Here is a 25,164-nt window from a genome sequence, read left to right as displayed (position 1 = left end):
GTCATGACCAACTTTTACTACAATGTACGGAAGTATGTAGGTATATCCAAAATAATTGTTTAACAAGTTAAATGACTGGTTCCTAATAACTCTACGATTTGTCAAGAATATGTAATGAAAATTAGGTCAAATTTTTCTAAAGATAGGTGAGAGGGACCTTTTCGAAGAATCGAAGTCGAATCAAAACGGTTAAGTTTGACTTAATTCTCTGTCTTTCCTCTTCGTAAAAATGGAAAAAACTGTGTAAAAAGGTGCTATTCAAGAATTACATCACACATAAAGTAATCAAATTAAAATGTAGTAATTGATTTTTACAAGTTTTTTCAATCAAATTTCAATCATGATGCAAGAAATGCTGTTTTCTCAACTGAGAAGGAAGATGATCAAATGAATTTACCAGTTCTTTTTCTCAAAATGTATCTCTTTATCCTAAGTCATAGTTGTAATTTCCAGTCTTATTACTTTTGTTGCACTTATTTTTAACAATCCATCATTTTCATTTAAGGATCAGTTATTTTGAAAAGAGAATCAGTTCATTTTCAAATGAGCCCCAGGTTGCATGTATTTTTATGCATACAAAAATAGACTTGTTCCTTGTACAAAATAACTGATTCCTGCATGTTATATTCGGAAAAGAGGAGATGCAAACAGGCTACTACCATAAAATGTACAGCATTTTTTAAGTGAAGGTATTAAAGATTTTTAATTTTCAATCTTTCTTGATTTCGCTCAGTCTTCAAAATAAAATCATGCAAATGTATGAGGAAAAGGAACTGCAAAAAAAAACAACATAAAATTGTATCTCCTCTTGAGATTTTTTTTTTTTTTTTTTCTAGAAATGATTTGATAACGTTATAGCTTGCAGAAGTGAAAATCAATTAAATTAAATTACCTTTTCTAGTAACTTAAAGGAAAATTACATGTATGAATCACAACAGTTTTATTTCAGGCTTCCCAGCGTTCTGAAAAACCTGGGAATTTAGGGAATTCACGGTCACTTGGAAAAGTCGGGAAACCCATATGATAAGTTAGGGAATTTGGCGAGTTGCACGTTAACTCAGTAACCTCTGCTGGTGCCATTCAGGAGAATGCAAATAATTTCAGAGTGCCTTTTCTCTAAATTTGAAGCTCTAGGAGTGCAGACTTTGTTCTCAGATGGTGTAGCAAAAGTTAACGTAGTTAAAAGCAAAATAACAATCAAGATTTTGATTCAAGGTCAGAGAAAGTGAGAGAATTCGAATATTTTGGATTCAGGAAAAAGCTAAACTAGTCAGGGACCTGAAAAATGAAGAAATTATGGAAACTGTGAATTTTAGTAGGTTAAAAATGACAATTCCGATCAAAGCAATTATTTAAGAAAATTTAAAGTAGCGTGAGAAGTGAAACTATTTTTTCCTCCTCAAAATGTTAATTTTTCTGCCAAAAAATTATTTCGCTTAAATTTTTGTACCTAATGTTTTGTTCAAATTTTTGGAATTTTCAGTTGCAATACAAGCAATCCTTGTTTTAATTTATGGATACAACAGTGCCTTAGCTGAAAATTAATAAATGGATCAAAGTGGTTTTCAAACTTAAAGAAATTAAAAAGAAATCCTGTCAGCATCTTATCCTGATTCAATTTAATGCTTCCAAATCCATTGCTGTCAAATCCCTCTCTCATTGGCCTCTCTGAAGATTGTTCTGTTTTATAGAATGATCATATCGTACGTGTAATGAGAATTTTTGTCCATGTTACATATCCTATTCCGTTTTCCAATCACCACTAATCAAAGAAAACTTAAGGTGGATGTCAAATTCTTTTTCTCTCTTTGATGAACTGGATGCTCATGTTTTCCTACCTGCAAAATAATGCGCCTTTGCTTCAGCAATAATTTTGTGTGTCATGATAGCAATTTCTTTTCACTGATAAACTGAGTGTCAAACCTCAACAAATTTACCGCAAGAATTGCAAACAGCCAAATTATTGTAGCTGATATCAAAAATTTAATTATTTTTGGTGCTGTTTGGATATTTTTTGTTCTTTTACAAGCGCTTTCTTTTAGTTTCTGCTAATTTCTGTAGAGCTTGATTTTCTCCTGTGTCTACCTGCCTTTGGCATATCACTTTTTCTATACATTGTTTTTTGAATTTTGTTCAGTCCATAGATGGAACTAGGGGCATTAAGGTGGGCAATGTCCTCTGAGAAAATTTTTAAAACATTTACCGAGGATGTAGCTTTAGCTTTGATGCAATGCATTCCGGACACGATTGATAAATTTCAAATTTTAATTATTAGGTGAATTATTTTGGAGAATCAAAGTTCCATTCTCTAGTTTAATCATTCTGGAATGTTTGGCCATATAAGTCGCCTTCCAAAGTATTAAAGTCAAGAAAAGCAAAAAGCAACTGATGTCAGTATATTGATTTTGATGGTAAATTGTGGACAGTTCTTTTGACTGAATTTTTAGATTTTGGCAGCATGATTTTCGGCCCAACCATTCCTCAATGATAGATCTAGAGACTGAAATTTTGATTTTTCTAAAATAATCCATCAACTGCTAAGAATTCAAAATGAATTGATCTTACTCAGAATGCATTGCGCCAAAGCCGAGGACCACCTTTAGTGGTGATCTTTCTCTCTTTTAGAGACAAAAATATGGTTACCTTCTCTCATGTGCTTCCCCTGCAAAAATTCCTAGTTCCATCTACTGTTCAATCAACATATTAAGCTCTTTGTTGAGTGTCTGTATAAGCCTCGTAATTCTGTTATACAATTTTACCCTTTTGTCTCTATTTGATATTCAATTTGTTTTGCATAATCATTGATTAAATTAAATGGTTTTTTATGTTTAAAATTGGTTCGTTATTTTGTCCTTCCTCTTTGAACAGTTGCTTTTGCATCACAACTTGAATTTTCCTGTAGTTCAAACAAAATTTGAAGGTGATCAACTTTCATTGATAAAGCTCAAGAACTAAGTACGTAGAGCCCCATTCCATTTCTTTCTTTCTGAATGCTGTTTTAAAGATTAACAATAAGGGTTGAATGATGCCCTCTCAAGTATCCTCTTTCCTTTTTTCATTGTTATCATAGTGTATACAAAATATTAATTACTTAAATTTTAGAATCAATTTTTTTTAACACAGTAATACATGTAGTTTTTCCAAAAAGCTCATCGAAACAATTTTGAAGGATGTTATTACTTGCTTATTCTCAGACTTACTCTCAGGTAGTAGAGAGAAAAGAAACAATCGCAGACTCGTAGCGAGTCATTCATCTATACATAAGGGATAAAGGACATATTTTGGGGGGTCTTCATGTTCACAATTTTAAGCTCTATCTTTAAAGTTTCTTTTTTAATTTTTTATTACCTGATAATGAGACTGCCCTGAAATGACTGTTGAAAGTAAATAAAACCAACCCCTTTAGTCTTTCCACTGAGTTGTTTGCAAAATTTAATCTTCGGGTCGGATTCTAAGGGAAACAAATCTATGCTGTAGCTTTCGTAAAGATATGGAATTCGTAAATTTTTCCTGAAAATTTCAAAATTTTGGCAATAACTTTTTTAAGAAGAGTGCATTGATAAAAATTTGCTGCATCAATAGTTCAATTTTAAAGAAAAAAAAGAAACCCAGAAAATGCAACTGAATAAGTAACACTATGCCATATGGAGTGTTCCGTAGCTCTATCATAGTGAAATTTTGTTTAGTGAGATACCTGGTACTTCCGAGTTATTTAACAATTCAGATATTTAGGTACCTACAAGTACTAAAATTTTTGACATCCCCTGCACACTCTGCGTTTTTGACATTGACTTGCAACATACGTCTGACTTTTATTAGGGGCAGTAACTGAAATATATACATATTTTATAACCTTAATGCACCCTTTGAATTACAGATCAAACATTCCTTCGCTATTTTTTAATAAATAATTGAAGCAGGTAAATGTTCGAAGATAAGGTTTGTCCGCCAGGAGTCAACTATGCCCCCCCCTCTCTATAACTCTGATAAGTGGTTGCGTCATCGTACAGTGTCACCAAAGTGCCACTATTATTATCGGTGTTTCATCTTATCTTCCAATCAACTCCGTATTCATTAATTATTTCATTTAACTACATTGAAAAGTATGCTTCTTGTTATAAATATTTCTTTCTTCAATAAACTCATGACAGTTTTGGTCGGAAACTTAGTCCTACAGAAAGCAAATACGGAATATTCATGTTCATTGATGGACGACTTGGCAACGGTGCAGAACTCTAACCTCGCTTTTTATTATCGTCTGTTGTCAAAATGCAATCAGTATCAGAATGGAGAATCAGTTATGATCAGAATTCTTAGTCGGTTTCTTCTCAGCATGGAGTGATTTAGTTACAGTGATGTGATTCCTGGATCAGTGAATTTTTTTACTTCTTCCCCTTTTACTTCTGATCTGTTCTCCACTGGGTGTTTTCTTTGTGATTCCATCCTAGCAGCTAGTGATTTCTCAAGAGAGTGGAGTGAATTTCGTGAGGCATTCCCCTCGTTTCGGATAAAATCCGACTTCTTCATTCGTGGAGTGATTTTTCAATCAGTGTCGTGATCAATTAAACATGGAAAATTATATTCTCAACAATAACAGGTAAACTACATTCTCTTTTGATTCTGATTTTCTTCAGGTCTACTTCCACCTGCTGCTAGAATTTGGACAGCCATAGTCTTTTATGGTGCTGTGACACATTTTTCTCAGTTCACTAATAGGGACTTAGGTAAATCTGACAGTCAGGCGCAAAATGTACAATTATTTTACCAAGTAACAATGACAAGCATCGACAAAACTAAATGACAATAAGATCAGGTTTTAACGAAGTACGCACCTAGTTTTGAACATAAGCCGCCACCTCCATCAGTCTTAATCAGAACCCTACCTGAGTTGTAAGGAGTGGCAGGTGTACTGAATCACTTAAGTAACTTAGTCTAGGAGCAATGAAGGTTAAGCTAATGTATGGCTCCTATTCTAAAATATCGCTAATAGTTGAGCGTCATTAATTGAAGTGAGAGCTAGTACTCAGTTTAGGGTATTTGCTAAGTTTCAATTCTTATAGCCAACATCTCTCACATTTAATTGATGCATTTTGCAATTAAAATTTAGTCATCAGATCTTGTATTTAAATTTTTAAGGACTTAGGGATTGAGATGTAGCCATATCCAGACGAAAATACTGAATTTTCACTGTCTCCCAGCGCGAAAGAATGTTTCTCGTCTGTGCTGTTTCAGCATTTCTCGAACATTTCATTTTTGCATGGGAGAACCGTCACATGAAGCAGTTGGCAAATTTCAGAGTTGTTTCTTGCAAGGCTTAAGAAAAATCACTAGAAATTTCAGAAAATTCATGTGACAGTTCTCCTAATGAACAAATAAAATGTGCACGTAAGGAATGATCAAACAAGCACAACGGAGATATGTTCCATTGTGCGGGAGACGATGTTTGGCTTGATTCGCAGATCGCAAGACAAGGCACATTTTTGCACCCCTGGCAGTGTTTGGAACACCTGCCGGCCAAACAGCAATTTGCCGGTGAGAAATCGCCTTTGGTCGCCAAGAAATGAAACTAGCGGCCAAGCCTTGGCTGCTAAGAAAATTGTTGTTAAACTCCGATTTTGGGATTTTTCGGCGTTTCCTGGCTCAAGGCATTACGAAAGGGCAATTTTTCATTTTGGTCCCTGAGAAATCTGAGATGGCCCCTAAGAATAAAAGTTGCAGGCCAGATGGCTGCCAAGACTTCATGCCGAGTTTCAAACACTGGGCCAGTTCAGGCGAATCTATCTCGTAGACCATAAGAAATAACATACTAATCCATCTGTGTACAAAGTTTTTGTGGTAGGTATAAATGAAATTAGTGTCTTTGACATTCGTAATCTATGGCATGTATTCATGCCCTGGTTTTCTCAGGTGCGGGTCTCTTGAGTTTATAATAAAAAATTTTCTCACAAGAGATGTGTTCTCTGGAGGCATCAGAGAGAAAGCACCGCACTGAATTTTGGAACTATCCAATGACCTACTTCGTGACTGTCAAATGAACTTATTAAGGCATTGAGCTTATCTCAACGCTCAGCGGCCTTCCCCAGCACCTTTGCAAGGTGTCGGGTGATTGCGGTCGATTGCGACGGAAAACAATTCCCAGTGACTCGCGCATAAAATACGTTACAATGAAATTAAAACTCTTTGACCCCCTCCCTCCCCCATAATGCATGCGTTACATACACTTAGGTGTGCACTCTTTGCATCCTCTAAAAAAGAATTACGTAACGTATCGCTGTGAGTAATTACGACCCCCCCTCCCCTTCAAACTGGTGTTTTGTGATGAATTTTGGATGAAAAATTCGATAAATCGGCTTCACGTAACGCAGCCCCAGACTGTCTCCTCTTCTTTCAACGCATCCACCCTTAGGGGAGGCTCAGAAACCCCCATTTTAGAACGTCTTGTATTTCATAAACGGCCCTCTATTCATCCAGAGGTTCCACCGTGCTCATTTTGGTTTCTACTCGAAAGTGCAGTTGGGAAAGTGAAATTTTCGAAGTCAGTTTAAACGGGTGAAGTCCTCTGTTCTGTGCCATTTAATAAACTCAAGAAGCATTCATAATCAGGAACCCGGCTGTTTTCGTAAGATCGTAAATTGCCAGCCCCCCCCCCCCCCCCCCCTCCCCCCGATCCACCCCGGATAATAAGTCGCCCAACTTCGGATTATTACCGCCGTGCTAAGGAAGAACGCCGTATGAGCCTTCAGGAGTTGCCAAATTTCCCCTGGCAAATCACTAATTTTCAGGGAAATTTTTGAATATTTGTATATCAATTTCTCAGATATTTTGTTTGTAATTTGATCTAAAACGACTGAAAATTTCAAGGGAAAATATTCATAATTTTTCTCCAAAATAAACTTTTTATCGAGGGAAATTTGGCAACTCTCGCATGTTCATACGGCGTTCTTCCTTAGCACGGCAGATTAGCTGTTCTAATGCGCCACTCGCGCTCCAAGTTTTGACCCAGATCTTCATTCGGAGCTGTGGCGAAATTTGCACGTTTGCTAATCGTCTCATTTTACTCTTCATCATCTCGCTATCCGAGCCTTTTCCAATCGACGTGCGACACACCCACACACCATCACACCCTTACAAAAAAAACAAAAAAACAAAAAAAAAAACCTATACTCCTATACCTATTCACCTGAAAGGCAACTTTTTGAAGAGATTTTTTCTGGGATATTTTAACAACAATTCGTCCAAAATTGAATGCCTAATAAAATTTAAGTACCAGTGATGCCGTGCTTACAGAAAGACGCCGTGTGAGCATTCGAATGTTGCCAGATTTCCTCTTAGAAAATATTCATTTTTGAAAAAAGTCATGAGTATTCTTCCTTAAAATTTTCAGATTATTTAGATCGAATTCTGAACGAAATTACCTATCTGAAAAACTGAAAGACAAATATTTACGGAATTCCCGGAAAATTTAGGATTTGTAAAATGAAATTTGGCAACGTTGGAAGGCTCATACGTTGTTCTTCCTCGGCATAACAGTGTTAACTGCCGTGCTAAGGAAGAACGCCGTATGAACATTCAAGAGTTGCCAAATTTTCCGTGACAAACGTGTATTTTTGACGCAGTTTGAGCATATTTTTCCTTGAAATTTTCAGATAATTTAGATTAAATTCCGTACAAAATTGTCTGAAAGTTTGGGGGAAAATATTTTCAATTTTTTCAGTAAATTTATCGAAGGAAATTTGGCAACATCTGAAGGCTCATACGGCGTTCTTCCTAGCACGGCAGCGAAGCGCTTTGGAGTTGAACCGCGAAGGGGTCAGGCGCTGCCTAGTGAAAAATAAACATTCGGAAAATTTAGCCCTCAAAATGTGATGTTCCAAAAGGTAAGTTGAAAAAGAAGAAAAAAGTTGTAAGTTTGAGTTGAGGGTAAATCATTGGCAGCGCAAAATTTTCTTAGCACTCTGTGCCATTAAGTGAAGCTATCTATCGAAAATGAAAAATCGGAACCACTTTTCGAGCCGTTTATCATCTGTCACTCATGATGAAACGACACAAACGCTGAAAATCGAGAAGCACAGTGATCGGACGCTGAGACCGCAAATTTTCCTCCCGGTGTGATTTGCTCTTCGAAATTTTTGCTGCGAACTAATTAATAGCCTTTGCGGCCCTGATTTGAAGGTTGGACGATGCCTATTGGGATTAATCGATTTAATGCGCGAGCTTGGTTGTCAAGTTTCAGAACAATGCCACCCCTCTCCCGATAAAATTTATTTCTTCGCTCAACATTTGACAATCCTTACAGTCAACTTCGAGCGTGAAGCATCAAGAGATACCGGTTGCTATCGCGGATGAGCAAGGTTTTTTCGCGGTCACGCGCTCCGAAACCGCATAAGTGCCATCACCATGATCACTCTTACATATTCCCACAGAATTCTGTGCTCGTCAATTTGACATTGTCTATGCTCACGAAAAAAGTCGCGTCAAATAATTTGAAGATCGAGTATCCAAAATAAGGACCAGGCTGTATTGCTGCAATAACATCCGTATTATCTGTCTTTTCAGAGTCAAACGGGCGTAACTTCCAAAGTACATTTCAACTTTGCAAAATTTGTACTTCAAATGTGCATGCCTATCAAGAAACGGATAGATATTCATTGCTGTAAATTTCACTGATTTTCCTTCAAACCAGTGGCCGCAGGCAGAAAGCGCCAATATTTTGGACTCTCATCACAAAAACTTATATTCTTGTAAAAAAAAATGAATTTTTAGCCAATTCACAGGTTTGCCACAGTCACGGAAAACCAGGGAATTTTAAAAAGTCAGGCAATAGCTTGAAAATGTCAGCAAAACTCGCGAAAGAGTCAGGGACAATTTTTCAAGTAACCTTTAAGTATTCGCTTCCTATGATGAGTGTGACGTTTCGAACAACAAATCTTGGGTGAAAACTGTTTCGAACGGTGTTTTCAACGGTCTGGCATATCCTCAATTATTTGGGGATTTTACCAAAATGTGTCAGGGATATTAGGAAAATGTCAGGAAATTTCATTTTCCAAAGTGGCAACCCTGAGTTCAGCAACCCTGGTGTTGAGTCACGCTACCCTGTTCGGGGAACGACGTACTCCTATATATTTTTGGGGAGAAACCCGTGCAACAACCAGCGTTATCTCTTGAAATTTCAAGGGTTTGGTTCTTGCAACGCAACAATAATTAACGAAAAATTTTGAGCGCCAAGTCGGTTACTGCTCCTCTCTTAATTCACAATACGACAGGAAATTCTTTGACGTTGCAGTACAGTTTGTTTTTTGTCACGGAAATACTCCCAGTCAAGGTGCCGCGGAAAAATTTGGTGGAGCCAGACTATAATGCATTTCATTATGAGTCCATGCTCGATAGGAATGAACTAGAGGAGAATGAAGTGTGAAGAACCGAAGACACTCACTCGAGCATGACAGAGATTCTTGGTCTATCTTTCTGTTCGGAGATGCTTTTTGGACTCAAACTATCAGGGTGTCTACTGGTCCAGAAAATCTGGAATTTTATTGATTTTCAAGAGGCGGTCCGGAAGTACTGAAAAACCACGGGAATTCCGTAGGAAGGGCCGGAATTTTTCCCTTCAAACCACAAATGTTTTCTTAGACAGCCTGGAGTCCTTCAAGTATCGATTCTAAGCGCAGTATTTACCATAGAGTACATACAGTCGTAATGCAAGTGGGAAGCTGGCGCCACTTTCAAGCATTCTCCAGGTCCCGAATTCCGAGACTCCTGTGTCACGCCGGGTCACTTTTTCGATACATAATCGATTGTTTTCGATACACGGGTACGCGCATCCAATGTAAACAAAGAAGATAGGAATTAACACGTATTCCACACCGGCATTTTGGATCGAACATGTATCGAAGTAGTGTCCGAAGCTCGGCGTACACCTAGTGACTACTGATATCTAGTGACTTTTTAGTAAATTCATCGTTCATTTTAATCTGATTTCTGATCGGAATTCCACACCTGTGCGATAGTTTCGGAGTGATGTGGAACTTGTAAATTATTTTCGAATCATTGAATCAGGTTGGTGCCCTATTGTTAATTGAGAAGTAAAGTCCTTCATGCTCTTCGCATGGAGACTGTTACATGCGAATCCTTTTTAATAAAATAAATGCAGGAAAATAATCCCTGAAAATCCGATGAAGGCTTTAAAACCTCAAAAAAATTCAAAATAAGTCCAATTTTCACCCCTTCAGAAGTAACGTTTTAAGACAACTGAACTTCAATCCTAATCGGATTTAATCACATTTTTGCTTCGATTCCACGCCCGAGCAAACTTCTCGGAGCGAGGTGAAACTTTTGAATTATTTTCCAATCATGCAAAATAATTGAATACGAAACGAGCCGGGCTGTTTCATTCTGATTGCGCTGATTTTCTCCGCGCGGCCTCCGCTCCGTCGAGGCGGCCTCTGCCAATCAGTGTGAACGGCCTTAGCGTCAACCAGCTGCACCATGCGCCCGCCAAGACAATCTCCAGTTCGTTGACAAGCTGAACTTGGATCGAACGAGTTGAAATTTCCATCGCGACGGGGTCAATTCCTTGCCACTTGTTTTTCTCCCAGAAATCTGATCGAAATTTCACACAACTTTCGTAGGAGCAAACCAAACATCCATCCCACTTCAACTTTTAAGTAGTTTTTGAGGTTTCATACCAACCAAACCTGAAGGAGAGGGGGGCAAATTTTGTTTGTAGGTGGCAAAATTTGATTCATGCTCAATTTTTCAATACTTGTGTTTTGCCAAAATTTTGTGATCCTGTCTAGAGCACGAATTAAATAGCCATCATCCTCCTGACATAGAGGCCTCGCAGAAATAGTTCTATTAGTCAAGCTTCAAATATTTCGTCGTTTTCCGGACGAAGGGACGTAACTCTACTCCAGCGTTGCAAAATTGACTTAAACAATCCAATTTTTCTCAAAGGATGTACTTGTGCAATTTTTGTCCCAAATGTCTCTGATTTGCGCATAACCTCCGAAGACGAATCGGTCAAATTTTCAATTCAAAATGACCAAACTGTTCCTGGTAAAAATGAAATTTCCGAGGGAAATTTGGCAATATTGGAATTTAGTTACGTTCTTTCGTGGGGGAAACGACAATTTCAGGTGCGTAGATGCAATATTTTCGAAAATTCCCTGTTTAAGGCACCAAGGCCTCCTTACCATCATCAATTCTGTTGATACCTCTTAAAACCGTGATGATTTTGGAATTATCAACATGATCGCTATTATGACAACTTGGCTCCGTGTCAAATTTTCTTTGGCTGCGGGTACTTGTTGGATCCATTCACAACTGTGGTTTCGGGCTATTCAAGTCTGTATACAAGCATTTTTCGTAAGTTCTAATCCTCACTAGGTCTTCAGTCTTAAATTTCAGGGTTTTCAGAGTGGGCATATTGTCCCACGATGTCCCTGAAACCTGAAGATCCGTTTTTTCAAAAGTTCGTAGTTCTTTTTCCTCAGTTGATTGATTTCGAATTTTTTGTTTTGTTTCAGGTAAGCTTTGGCAAATATTCGTTTTCAGTTGGAAATAATTTAGTACCGATGCGTTTTTTGGTAAGTTTATGTATGCAATTGTATGTTAGATTGATTCAGCAGGAAACAACCAAAATCAGAAAATGTTGAACTTTTTTTCAAACCCATTTTTTCTTCAACTATAAATTTAACCCATGAATTAAGTTTAGTCTGATGTTTTCGGCATTGTTATAGATAATCGTTTTTCAAACTACGCTTCTTAAGCAATGGTATCAATTTTACAATTTTTTCTCTGCTTTAAGGTTCCTTTTTTCGTTGACAGAATGCCTGCATTGAAAGATCACTATTTGCATTTCGCGCGTGCGGATGAAAGCACGGTTTACAGGGTTGCCTCAGTCAGGGAAAACCGGGAAATGTCAAGGAATTTGTAAAATTCAGGGGAAACCTGGAAATGTCTGGAAAAATTGTTGATACACCTTTATTCGCTGTCTAGAATGGGTTGACGTTTCGAATAACAAATTTTGCCTAAAAACTAAGTCTAATTATGTCTTTTTAACCATCTGGCATATCTTCAATTGTCGAGTATGCCACCAAAATTTGTCAGGGAAATCCGGGAAATGTCAGGGAATTTCATTTTCTAGATTCGGTGGCAACCGTGGGTTTATCAATTACACTGGGGGAAAAAACACATTGGATATGGATTCCAGACTCTTGAAAACATTGACAAGAAAAAATACTCTTGATTCGATCAGATTTTTGCTTAAATTAAAAGGAAATCCGCTCAAATTAAGAGGCTTGGTTCTTGATTTAAGCAAAAATCCGATTGAATCAAGAGTATTTTTTCTTGTCGATGTTTTTAAGAGTCTGGACTCTAGATCCAATGTGTTTTTTTCCAGTGTACGTTTGGAAGTATCCCAGTCGTGGGGTTTACGATTATACGTGTTTGTCGCATTTTCCTCTGTGAAAAGAAATGCCCGATGAATGCAGCTGATTTTGGAATGAAAATGAAGGCCAATCTCCGTTGGAGCATTCTTACGGGATGACGTTTGAGCACGAACTTAGAGAGTTGCAAATGCCTCGCAAATGTGGGTCAAAATGCGACCCAGTCGTCGTTGCCGTCAAACTTTGACCCGAGTAAGTTCGGTCGGCGCGATCAAAGTTGGTTAAAAATTCTCTAGGAAGTCCGAGTCCGCCTCAGCCGCTCGACGCAGATCTGACTCATTATCGGCAAATAACTGACCTTGTTTTCAGTAGTTCGCTCGAGTAACTATTCTATCATGATTTTTCCCGATAATTTTTCTCGGTTAATAGCGAGGGACGTGGCGCGTGCACTCTTAGAAAAATCGGAGTGCATTTTGCTCCGGAGCGTATTCTGCCCTGCTAAGGAAAAAAGCCGTATGAACATTCAAAAGTTGCTAAATTTCTCCGGATAAAACATGTATTTTTGAGGAAAGTCATGCTTACTTTTCTTTGAAATTTTCAGATACTCTAGATCAAATTGTGGGCAAAATTGTCTAAACATTTTTATGAAAAATTTTAAAAATTTTCCCGTTAAATTTGACATTTATTGAAGGAAATATGGCAACGTCTGAATTCTCATACGGCGTTTTTCCTCAGAGCAGCAGTATTCTGCGCTGAAAGCCAGTGGCGAAGTGTGAATGACCGATTTTCGATATTTTCCCTTTGAAGTCATTGTAAAGAATCGATTGAGCGATGTGTTCGTTGCGGACACCCTGTTTGTCGATCCTTTTCCGTACGCGTAAACGGAAGATCAATCGATACATCGCAAAGCACGCCGCGTATCTGCGGAAAACCCGAGTGATATGAAGTAGGAAAGAACTCCTCTTCGTAAGAACGGAATTCGCTCCACATGAAGAGTAGGTTCCAAAGTGTGGAGTGAAAAACACGACTTTTGGAAATCGCTCCTTGGTAAAAATTGGCGATAGGAGCTGCGTTTCAAAATACCATAGGAGTTCTTATAGCCGACTAAAGAAGGCTATTGAAAATCATATAGCTGGCTGTAGAAAGCGGAGCAAATCATATAGCCGGGCTATACGAAGCAATAAAAAAGTATACAGTCGGGCTATAGTTCCTATCGCCGGGCTTTACACTTTATCGCCATTGGCTATAAAAGGCTATAAGAAATTGTGTAGAAATTCGTGTGCTTTGGAAATCATTAAGTTTGATACGGAACTACCTTTATATTTACAAAACACACATTATATGTATTTTCCTTTAAAACATATTTTTTTTCATCAATTAAAATGAGAATAGTCCATGCAGAGTGTGCAAATATTTCAAAATCATGAGTTGAAAAACGCTGACTCCGCGAGATTAAATATTAGAGCATAACACAAAGCGGAGCGGCGACGCACTGGCGCCTACAAACCTAACAGGGATACTTCACGCATTGCGCAATGCGTGAAGTATCCCTGTTAGGTTTGTAGGCGCCAATGCGCGTTTCGCGCTCTCTGCCCGTCCGCCGAGCCGCAGCGTGCCACGGCGTCTGAAGCAACTATTTCACACCAGAAGTATTGCACAGTATCATAAGAAATTGAAGGCGCTCCAACATATTAAGAATGACAGGCATCCTTCAAAAGTACGGAGCTTTCCTCGCAAAATAAATCAAGATACTACGGCACAAAAAGAGAGCGGTAGTCCAAAAACTAACTAAGTCCTAGTATCCGTATTTGGTAACGTTTAGCATAAACTTTATTGCCTGGCTGTTGCTTAATCGCCATCGGCTATAAAAGGCTATATAAGAAATTGTACAGCCGGCTACAGAAGCTATTGGAAATCTTACAGCCGGCTTTAGGTCTATAGTATTTTGGAACACACATTCTACTGCCAATTTCTACCAGGGCCTGACGGGTGTAGGGCTGAAAAGCTTGCTTCTTGCTAAATAAATGAACACGTGTCTTTTAATTTTTCGAAATTTTTACCCCTTTTGCTTGCACCGAGGTCATAAAGTTACCAGTTGTTCGAGAAATTGTCATTTTTAGACAAAAATTGCTCCCGAGTTAATCCTAACACCTAGTTTTCTCTTGAACTTAATTGTTACACGGTAAATCAGATGTGTTGAGTCCATTTATGGTCATGAGACTACTGAAAAAAATTACTTATCCCCTTGAATTGAGAATATTTCCCCCCCCACCCTCCAAAATGGAAAAACATGCGGAAAGAACGGTTTTTTTTTTCACCAAAAAATTTCAGATCCGTAGGAACGCCCACGAATGGTCAACATTTATCGAAAGACAATTTCAGAAGCCGATTTTTTTTAAAAAAAAAAGCACAAAGCAACTAGGGGCAATCCGATGTTGCCGTGTTTTATATTTTAAGTGACGAAAAACGCAGCTTAATTGCTCGAGTCGTTGCAAACGCAAAAAGAATGCATTAGTAGGATGCAATTCCGCTCCGCTTGCTTATCACTCGAATTTTCTTCGTGGCGAAGTAGGTCCCGGACTGATTGTGAGCAGCACTCCGAATTTCAACCTGAGATTTCTGAAAGTGTTGCATAGACGGAGTTCGTAACAAGTTTGTCACCACACTAAATTTTTGGATATTCTCTCTAATTTGGAAGTATGATGTGCGTGCTTGTTACAATTTGACTATGTTCGATAGCCTTTTTGCTCCCCCCCCCCCCTCTCTCCCTCCTCAAACGACTCAGTCAGATGACCAAACTGCACGATAGTCGTTGGTAGGATGAGCCCCAAAAAAGTTTGGAGAGACTCTATAAGAGTTGCAATCTTGGAATCAACATTTATAAAAGCTCGTGGTTGTCGATGCATAAATAATTTCATTCTATCTCGTTTCATAAATGTTCGTGAATTCAATTTTATATTCTACCTCTTTTCATAAAACTTCGTGAATTAGCAGTGATAAGCAGGAAGAAGAAAAATGAAGAGCTCTGCGTGATTTTAATAACTTGCATTTTTGCATGAAGTGCGAACACTTTAATCTGTTCAAGCTCTCGTTGCTTTTATCTATATTATTTCCGTATAAAAAACAAGGGAACAAAGAAAGAAAGCACACCCAAACCCTCAAGGGGAGAGTGATGCATTTGCCTCTTCTATTCTCTATTTTTAAGACTATATTATGCAGAACCTCTCTTGAAATTATCTAACAGGCTATATTTCTGTGATAACAGGAGCAGTTACGTGTTATCTAGAACATGGCTGTAGCGTAACCGTTCGCGTGCTTTTGCGCGTGCGTGTATTTTATGTAGCTTCAAAAGTTCATGCATCCACCAATAGCGAAAGTTTACCACCAAGCCTATCTTAAGAATATTAAAATATTACCTAACGCTTTTCTCTGATTTTTATGAATTTTCATTTTTCAATGCAAGCGCGTGCTAAGTAGTCACTCTGCCAACTCGCCCATCGCCCAAAGTTGGTACCCTGTAATAATGCTTTTCATCATTTAGACTGCCGCATCCGTCAATCAGGATTTCATCCCGATTTCATCGATTGCGAAATCAGGATTTGAGGAAAGTCGGCCGTTCGATCGGATGTTTCTATCGAGCTATTTTTGTGAAGTTACATTCGCTTTGCGTGAAGTGATGACGTCGTTGTTCCGTAGTCAATTATTGCTCCGCAAAAAATCAAGATGTGGAAAAATCATGAAATCAGGATTTATCAGTCAAAAATCAGGGAAAATCAGGATTTCCCAAAATGAAAAAAAAAAAAAAAACTAGACACCCAGGGGATACGTATTCCTGCAGTTTCGCCATCGATGTACGTTGTTTCTAAATTAAACGGGAAATATAAGTTCCTAATTACTTAAGTAGTCGAAAATATCCAGCTTTACAGCGGAGGTGCTCGAGCTTGCTTCTCGCTGCTATGATGGTTGTTGCTCGTCGTTGATGATTGTTGCCCGTCGTCGTCGGCTTCGGCTCGGGGCTGATTTTCGCGAGAGTTCCCGCGGATCCGGCAGCCGGGAGGGGGAGGGGGGGGGGCGGGGTCGGAAGTGCGGAAGTGGCCGGCGCGGAGCAGGAAAAAGCCTTGAGGAATCACATGAATATTTGTATTTGTATTTGCATGGAGGAGATCCAGGCGTCCCCCGGCCCAGGAGTCGCCCCACCGCACGACACCGCGCGCGCGGCGTCGCGACGCGGCACCACGTCCAAGTTCGACTGATGGACGCCATCGCCACTGTTGCCCAATCTCACTCACTTAGGGTGGAACCCCAGAAATGTATCCTGGGTGCAATCCATCGTATTCGATACATCAAACAGGTGGGATTGTATCGATATCGATTGGTTCAGCATGTAAACGTATCCTCGAAAAGTCAATTGAGTAATCTGAGGGAACGGGTTTCTTGTGATGGATTTTTCTATAATTATGAGTATGAAATGGCAATGAAAAGTGAAATTGTCGGGAATTTTCTCACTATCAGCTTTTCCTACTTACTTACCTTTTTTGATAAAAAGTTGGTGGGGAAAAACTCCAGAAAATGTTTAATTTAGGTGCTGGAAGAACAATGAAAATTTTACCGGTCATAGTCTTCACTGGGAAAAAAACACATTTGGATCTAGAGTCCAGACCTCTTAAAAACATCGACACAGAAAACAGTACTCTTGATTCAATCAGAATATTAGCTGAAATCAAGAACCAAACCTCTTAACTTAAGCGGATTTCCATTTGTGATTCAAGCAATAATCTCAGCATTGAACCTAAGTGTTTTGACTGCTCAATCGAAATTTTCAGAGATCCTGGACCTACTAGAGTCCACGCACGTGTTTTTTTTCCACTGTTTGATACAACTGGAGGAGGAGAAACTGCAACTTCTCGCTTTGGATTCAAAATCGTGGGCTTCATTCTACATTCATAAAGTGGTTCTCTCGACCGACCGATCGACCGACGACCGTGCCGGAAAACGGAGACTTTTTTAAGCAGTTTAGCAATGGCGGCGAGTCTCGTGTATTTTACGGTGACCTCAGTCAGATCCGAATGTGAGCCGCGGTATTTGCTATAACCTGACTGACATCTGACCGCATGTGGATTTACCCAATAGCGCGGCTAGCAGGCCAGCAGCAGCTCCTTTCGCCGGGCGGGAACCCTAGGCCTAGGACTCCCTCCTCAGGCCCCCCAGGACTCTTCATTTCAACTTTAGACGTAAAGTTGTACCGCGATTTGGTTGCGTCATCAAGTGGCTCGTCGGAGGGCGTGTTGAAGTGTGTACGCAATCGGCCGCTGCTGGTGTGTGAGTGTGCTCGGGAATTCGGAAGAAGAGCGAAATGCGCTTTGCGCTTTTTTACTCGACCGATAATGTTGGTTGACGAGAACAAGGGTAACAGCTTAGCGTTGATTTTTTTTCGCGCTGGGATGCATGGTGGTCTGTTGGCGTTGGCTTGCGTGTATCAGATTGACCAGCCAATTACGCATATTGCTAAAGGTATCGAGAAGCACGGTGTTCGCAACTGGAACATCTTCAGTAATCGTTTCTTTATGCGATAGCAATTCAAATGTTTCAAAGTATCTGATAATCGTTCTCTTGTACTCATCGCCAAGGTTTTGCACTGCGATGTGGCTTGGTTTTTTGCGTAAATTCTGATTCAGATTGGAGCCTGTATAGACTAGTATATAGTGACTACGTCACTCGATTTAATATCGAACTCAGCGGTTCAAACCAAAAGAAACTAAAGAAATAACATAACCTCATTTGCAAATTCTGTGTGAGTTAATTGTGTTAATTTTATTACAATTTAGTCATTGTCAGATCATAAATCTATTAAGGACCCATTAAACACGAAAAAGAGCGACGCCAAAAACGACCGTTTTTTGGCACAATTTGGGCCAGAAGGGATTTTTCTGAAACCGGGCCCAAACGATACCTTATGATACCCTAAAACTCTGGTAAAAATTTTAGCTTGAGTATACGCACCGTTTTTGAGAAATGGGGGGGCAAAGTTGCCAAATCGCCATCATTCTGGACAGCATTTTTACAGCAAAAAGACGGGAAAAATGGACGAAAAAGTTACACTATTGATGGGTTTGGGCTGTAAATGTTCTTATTGAGCCCCCGTGCATGTAACTGTGTTCAGTTTCAAAAATTTTGGACGTACAGTGGTCCAAAATGGGGAGAAATCGTGGACAGATAAGGATTCTTTGTCAAACTTTTTAAAAATGGAAGTAAAATTGTTGGTCTCCTGCAGAGATCATGTGGAACAATGTTCTTATCGGTCTTCAATGCATTCAATTGAGTTCAGTTTATCAAATTTTCATCGCACAATGGTCCAAAATGGGAAATCAGTGGACAAATTAAGATCTTCTGCCTAACTTTTTAAAAATGATGTACGACTATTGGTCCCCTGCAGAGATCATGGGGAACAATGTTCTTATCAATGCATTCAATTGGGTTCAGTTTATCAAATTTTCATCGCACAATGGTCCAAAATGGGAAATTAGTGGACAAATTAAGATCTTCTGTTGAAATCTAACCTAACCTAACCTAACCTAACCTTTCCTAAATCCTTAGAAAGGATTTATTGTAAAGTATTATTCTAACTACAATTATTCTCTGACAACTAACTAGGACAAAAACCACCCAGTTAGCCGGATTTTAAGGATCCAAAAGCTAAGTTCCTCCTGAATTACCGTTTCCAGACCTCATTTGTTCAGTTCAAAACAGTGAACATGGATAGCTTTTATTGGCTACTAACTTATTTTGAATTTACACCTTTCGAATCTAGTGAAAAACCTCATAGTTTCATGTTATTTTTCAAAAATTTCAACAGAAGATCTTAATTTGTCCACTAATTTTCCATTTTGGACCATTGTGCGATGAAAATTTGATAAACTGAACCCAATTGAATGCATTGATAAGAACATTGTTCCCCATGATCTCTGCAGGGGACCAATAGTCGTACATCATTTTTAAAAAGTTAGGCAGAAGATCTTAATTTGTCCACTGATTTCCCATTTTGGACCATTGTGCGATGAAAATTTGATAAACTGAACTCAATTGAATGCATTGAAGACCGATAAGAACATTGTTCCACATGATCTCTGCAGGAGACCAACAATTTTACTTCCATTTTTAAAAAGTTTGACAAAGAATCCTTATCTGTCCACGATTTCTCCCCATTTTGGACCACTGTACGTCCAAAATTTTTGAAACTGAACACAGTTACATGCACGGGGGCTCAATAAGAACATTTACAGCCCAAACCCATCAATAGTGTAACTTTTTCGTCCATTTTTCCCGTCTTTTTGCTGTAAAAATGCTGTCCAGAATGATGGCGATTTGGCAACTTTGCCCCCCCATTTCTCAAAAACGGTGCGTATACTCAAGCTAAAATTTTTACCAGAGTTTTAGGGTATCATAAGGTATCGTTTGGGCCCGGTTTCAGAAAAATCCCTTCTGGCCCAAATTGTGCCATTCTTGGCGTCGCTCTTTCGATTGCAAGAAACACTCAGACGCATTTTACCACCATGGCGGGAAGGGCGCGAATCAGAGACAAGGTTATGTGTTTGTTTACTATTGAGCCATGACATAGCCTACAGAGCAGTCTATTCTTTGTTTCTCTAACGAAAGGCGTAATTACATTTCAATGTTGCCAAATTTCCCCTCAAAAATTGCATTTTTATTAGGGGAATCCCGGGCAGTTCTAACTGAAAATTTCCCTGATTTTTCTTCAGATCTCATGCAAAAATCAGAACTTTTTTGGCAGAAACCGCAGAGGTGCATTCTTGTAAAAAATTGAATTAATTGAGTGAATTTTGCAACCTTGGAATGGAATTACGTTCCTTCATCCTGGAAACGATGCGATGTATTGTCGTATTCATTCAGAGACGATACGAAGATTGCCCCGTAATATCTTGGCAGATATGGAAATGCTCAAGAGACGGAAAGATGGCGACGCAGCGACGCATGGCAACAGAAGTTAGCGACAGGGTGGTTGGTCGCGGGCGCGATGAGGCCAATTTTGTCATGACGTTCGCGCCGTTTTGCCATTTTTTTTCCTGCCCGCGCCCGTTGATGTGCCATTGAGGCGTTCGCGGCACACAATAGAACGAGTCAATGTCAAAAGTCGGACAAAATGTGTAAACTTTAAAAGCTTACGACTCCTTTAAAACATAACTTTGAAGTTTTAAAGTGTTTCCATTGGAATTCTCGCTACAATTTCTTTGTGTAGCACCCGTTGAAATTTAAAATTTGATTTAATAACATCAAAATTTGCAGTTTTAGTGACGAAATTCATGATTCATGCTCCACTCACTGTGCGTCGCGGCGCTATTGCCTTCAAGTAAAGCAGGAGGCTGCGGCTGGTATCGCATTATGCCACGCCGAGAGCTCTGAGAAAGGGAAAGTGCCGCGGCGCCCGCTGCAAATCGCGAAAGTGCCCGCCATCCGTCATCTTGGATTTCGCATTTCGGAGACGAACGCAAGAGCAAGCCCGAGTCCACCTCGTTCAAAGCCCAGTTGGACGATCCAATTTGGAGCTAAGTCGGTGGCATTTTTGTGGAAATCATCAAATCTCTTTAAATTCGACAGTTTTTCAATTTGATTTGATGTAAATCAACCCAAAAGAACTTGATTGACGTAGGGACGTCATTCCAGCCAAATCTTAACGGTGCCGAAAGTTGTTGGTAGAAAATGTTCCCTCACGGCGAAGAAGAGGAGAAAAAGCTTCCTAAAATTGATTCACAGGGTTTTGGTGAATTTATGCTATGTTCCCCACTTTCATCGTTCAGATAACTACTTCTCTGGCTCATTGGTCCTAACTCTCATTTGCTAGCCCTGCAAAAAACGTGCGTATCTTGTCTGTACGTAGTCTCCCGCTTTCTCAATGACGTCTTGCCAAAACAGCAATGTATTATGTATCCGATTTCTTGCTTAATAACAGCGGGTCGATTGTTGAAATTGATAGCAAAGCTTAGGCATATAAGACAAAAGGGACATGGATGGATCCTATTGGTGCAAGCGGTGGTTTTTGCAATGGACAAAGGCAGTAGGTAATAGACTAACTAACGGCAACCCTCGAGAAACCGATAGTTAGTCCATCATTTTCTCCCTTAGTCTACAGGACCGCACATTTCAACCAATAGGGTCGCTCCATACTCCCTATGTCTTTTATGTCTAAAGCTTTGTCTATCAATTTCATAATCAGCCCGCTGCTGAGCTGACCACATACCCACCGGCCTTAGGTTCATCTATGCTCATATCATGAATTGCACTTCTCTGGGCGGCGCGCGGTGAATTATTCTCGGAGACTTCAACGCAAGGCTAGAAAAATTAACAAATATCGATCTCTCTGTCAAGGAGTGCGCTTTGAGTTCTCCTGGACGACAACTGGTTCATCTACAATGCGTTTTTTTTATATTTATACAAAACCGCTGGCAAATCGCGTATATGCTGCAATGCTGAGGTGAACACGACAGCGCCTAATTTGTTATATTATTCCAAAACCGCTGTAAAAAAAGTGTCTGCGCAGCGATATTCGCATACATGAACCCTTTTGTCGTTCAACGGGTTGACTATTGAAATTCATAGAAAAAGCTATAGGCAAAGAAGACAAAGGGAAAATGGAGCGATCCTATTGGTTGAAGCGAGTGTTTGGAATTGAATAAGGCGGAAAATTATTGACTAACTGTAAATTCTCTTGTAGGTTGCCGTTAGTTAGTATACCTTCTTTGTGTATTGCAACCATCCACTTCCACTAATAGGATAGCTTCATTTCCCTTTTTTGCTCTTCATCTATAGCTTTTTCTATTAATTTCCATAATCAGCCCTCTCGTCGTTGTCGCGCCCCGTCAGACCTGTTGTCGTTCAGGAGGACTCGAGCGCCTTCGATAACCGAGCGATCGGTTTCGTTTTTTTTTCTAGCTTTGCGTTTAAGTCTCTGAGAATAACGTCGCACAGTGAATCGAGTCAATCAGAGAGGTCGGACATGAAATTTTCAACTAAAACTGCATATTTTGATGTTCAATTCGTCACATTTTAAGTTTTAAGGGATGTTCCCTAGAGAAAATTCCACGAGGAAACCAATGGAACCACTCTTAAGACCTCAAAGTTTTGTATAAACGGAGTTATAGGCTTTTAAAGTTTCCAAATTTTGTCCGACCTCTCTCATTGATTCAATCCGCTGTGCGTCGCGCAGAAAGGTGTCAATCTGAATATGTAGTTAAATTCTGAAGGAAACTAAACTCTCTTCGAAAATTCGGTCGTTTCTGCTCTCTGCGGGAACACGGCAGCACCGTGCGGAATCCTCCAAATATTTGTCTTCGACTCCTCGCCCTGTTGCCAGGGGTCGGGCTAATCCTCCAACACTCGGAAGGTCACGCAGGATCTTCGGCCTCCCGGGAGGGTGCCGGCAGGAAGCTCAGCCGGCGTCCAAAACACACATTCCGCTCAAAACACGCTCGGCGTGCCCCCCGGGGGGCAACCGGGGGGGGGGGGGGGGGCAGGGCCGTGAGGATGCAGGCGCAACGCGAAGCGCGAGGCCGCGGTGCTGCGTTGCCGGCTCGACCGGTTTCCCGCGATTTTCGGAGCTGGCAGCGTTGCCAGTTTTGGCGGGCCACGTCTGGGGGCAGTCGAGCGTGACGAGCTTCTACTTTCACGCAAGCGGCGGGCGGTGGGGCGGTGGGGGCCGCGACGGGGGGATATAGGCCACTCGACCAGAGTATCACAGATCGGAGATTTCATTATTCTAGCGCTTGCATCATACGCCGCACAACTCCTCTCAGCCGGCTCCGTTGCCGAATCTTAGGTACCCAGTCATACGAACCAGAGTTTCTATGTATAGGGATTGTTCAGATAAGCTGGGGTGCGGAAAATGCCCGATCACGCGCCCGCCGGGGCGCGTGAATGCGTGAAAAAGCCCCCTAAATGTGGAAGCACTGGAATATAAAAACACATTGGATCTAGAATCCAGACTTTAAACAGACATCAGAAAACATTAAGAAGACATTAAGAAAAATTACTCTTGATTCAATCAGAATTTAGCTTAAATCAAGAACCAAGCCTCTTAATTTAAGCGGATTTCGTTTTGATTCAAGCAAAAATCCGATTGAATCAAGAGTATTTTTTTCTTGTCAATGTTTTCAAGAGTCTGGACTCTAGATCCAATGTGTTACCTTTTTCCAGTAAGGAAGGAACATTTTGAGGGGCCTAAAGTTGAAAATCAAAGGAAAACAGAAAATAAACGTCATATTTCTTTAAGATTGGTGGGAAATTTTGTTGAAAACTGATGAGAAAAATGTGGAAAGCCGTCTGGCGAGCGCGTGAAAATGTGGGAGCTTGGAAGATTCCACACCCCTGCAGACAAGTCGGTAATTTTGAGGTTAGGTCATGGAGCTTTAGGACCCATAAAGGTAGACAATCTATGAATTAAAATTATTCTGATTGATTTATCATTATAATTGTTACGACCCTTTGTTCGTAAAGCGTGTATTTGAGTTATTAGTTTCTGCATAAATTCACTTATTCTTGTGAAAGGATGCTCATGTATGAATTCTCTTCGCTATCTTTTTTATCAGAATCTGAAGATGGGCAGGAAAATTTTTATGTTGGAAGGTTGGCTGCCCTTTTGGGCGCCATGAGCTCTATATTTCGAATTGTCTCAACTTTACCTATAAAGGAACTCTAAAACGCACGAGGTTTTATTGAGAGAGGGAAGGGGGGGAGGTCTTTCACTGCAGGATGGCAAAATCTTATGAATTTAAAAAACGTCAAAGTTGAAATTTTTCCGGAAATTTTCGACAAATTACCAAATGTATTGTGTGTAATTCTCGTACGTAGGGGTTGGAGGACAAGGCACCTAAGTGCAGGTTTTGCTATTTCGAGACGTGTTTTATGTTTCAAAATTATACGAAGTCCTGTGGCGGAAAGAAAGTTCAGACTCACTTTTGGATGCTTAAAAATTGGAATTTGGAAGTTTATATTTTCAGACTTTTTTTTAGCAGTCATTACTATCTCAATTTTTGGAAAACTGAACTTATGCCTTATGTCCTCCGAGCCCTTTGTATGCACGTGTATATTTCAAACTGTCGACTATCAGTCAACCACGTAATCAGAGGGAGGAGCTTGTGTGGCTCAAGCTTTTGCCTAAGCAAAAAAGAGGGGAAAAGGGAAGAAAATACAGAGGTAGAAAATAAGAAAGTACAAGAAAGGGAAAAGTATACCCCCGGTCCAGGCATTTCTCTCCTATGATGGGTTCCCTAACCATACAAGAATTTATAAATTAAATTTATAGAAATTTTGATAAACTCAATGGTCTCACCCTTTTTGTCTGTCTCCAAGCACCTCACTTATGAACAGCTCTAAAAAATGAGGCAGTGATGTCGGTGCGAAGTCATGATAACAAGAGACTCCAGAAGTACGAAAGGCTTCATTAAGTCGATTATCACAAGAGGTGCAATCGAACAATTGCCCGTTTGATAAGTGAAGGCCCCACGTAGGATCAGGATGGCAACCCTGTACATGCACTCGTTATTAGCGCCGCTCAGCTCGGGGGAAAAAACGTCGTTCCATATGGTACACCAAAACTTTCTGTCTAAGTAACCAAAGTTTTCATCAGCTATACTAACAGTAAGATTACACTATTTCTCGTGCGCGAAGTCCTCAGTTAGGTATCAAAATCTAAGTTTAGTTTCTACATAATATGATCGGAAACTGTGGTTACCTGCTCCGAAAATTTTGGTGTTCCAACAAAACTAAA

The 25,164-nt window shown here is 39.8% G+C and overlaps 1 protein-coding gene across 1 annotated transcript in view; it reads left to right on the top strand.

Moving 5' to 3' along the window:
- Positions 1-4,268: 4,268 nt before the first annotated feature.
- Positions 4,269-25,164, top strand: part of LOC109030536 (ATP-binding cassette sub-family G member 4) — an 80,815-nt gene continuing 59,919 nt past the window's right edge. Inside the window, exon 1 of the mRNA XM_019041534.2 lies at positions 4,269-4,597. Coding sequence (XP_018897079.1) covers positions 4,569-4,597 — 29 coding nt within the window. The 5' untranslated portion in view covers positions 4,269-4,568. The remainder of the gene's footprint in view (positions 4,598-25,164) is intronic.

The sequence above is a fragment of the Bemisia tabaci genome, chromosome 3 (genome assembly GCF_918797505.1).
Source record: "Bemisia tabaci chromosome 3, PGI_BMITA_v3".
NCBI lineage: Eukaryota > Metazoa > Arthropoda > Insecta > Hemiptera > Aleyrodidae > Bemisia > Bemisia tabaci.
Note: the sequence above shows the minus strand (reverse complement) of the source record. Positions and strands in the feature narration are given on the sequence as shown.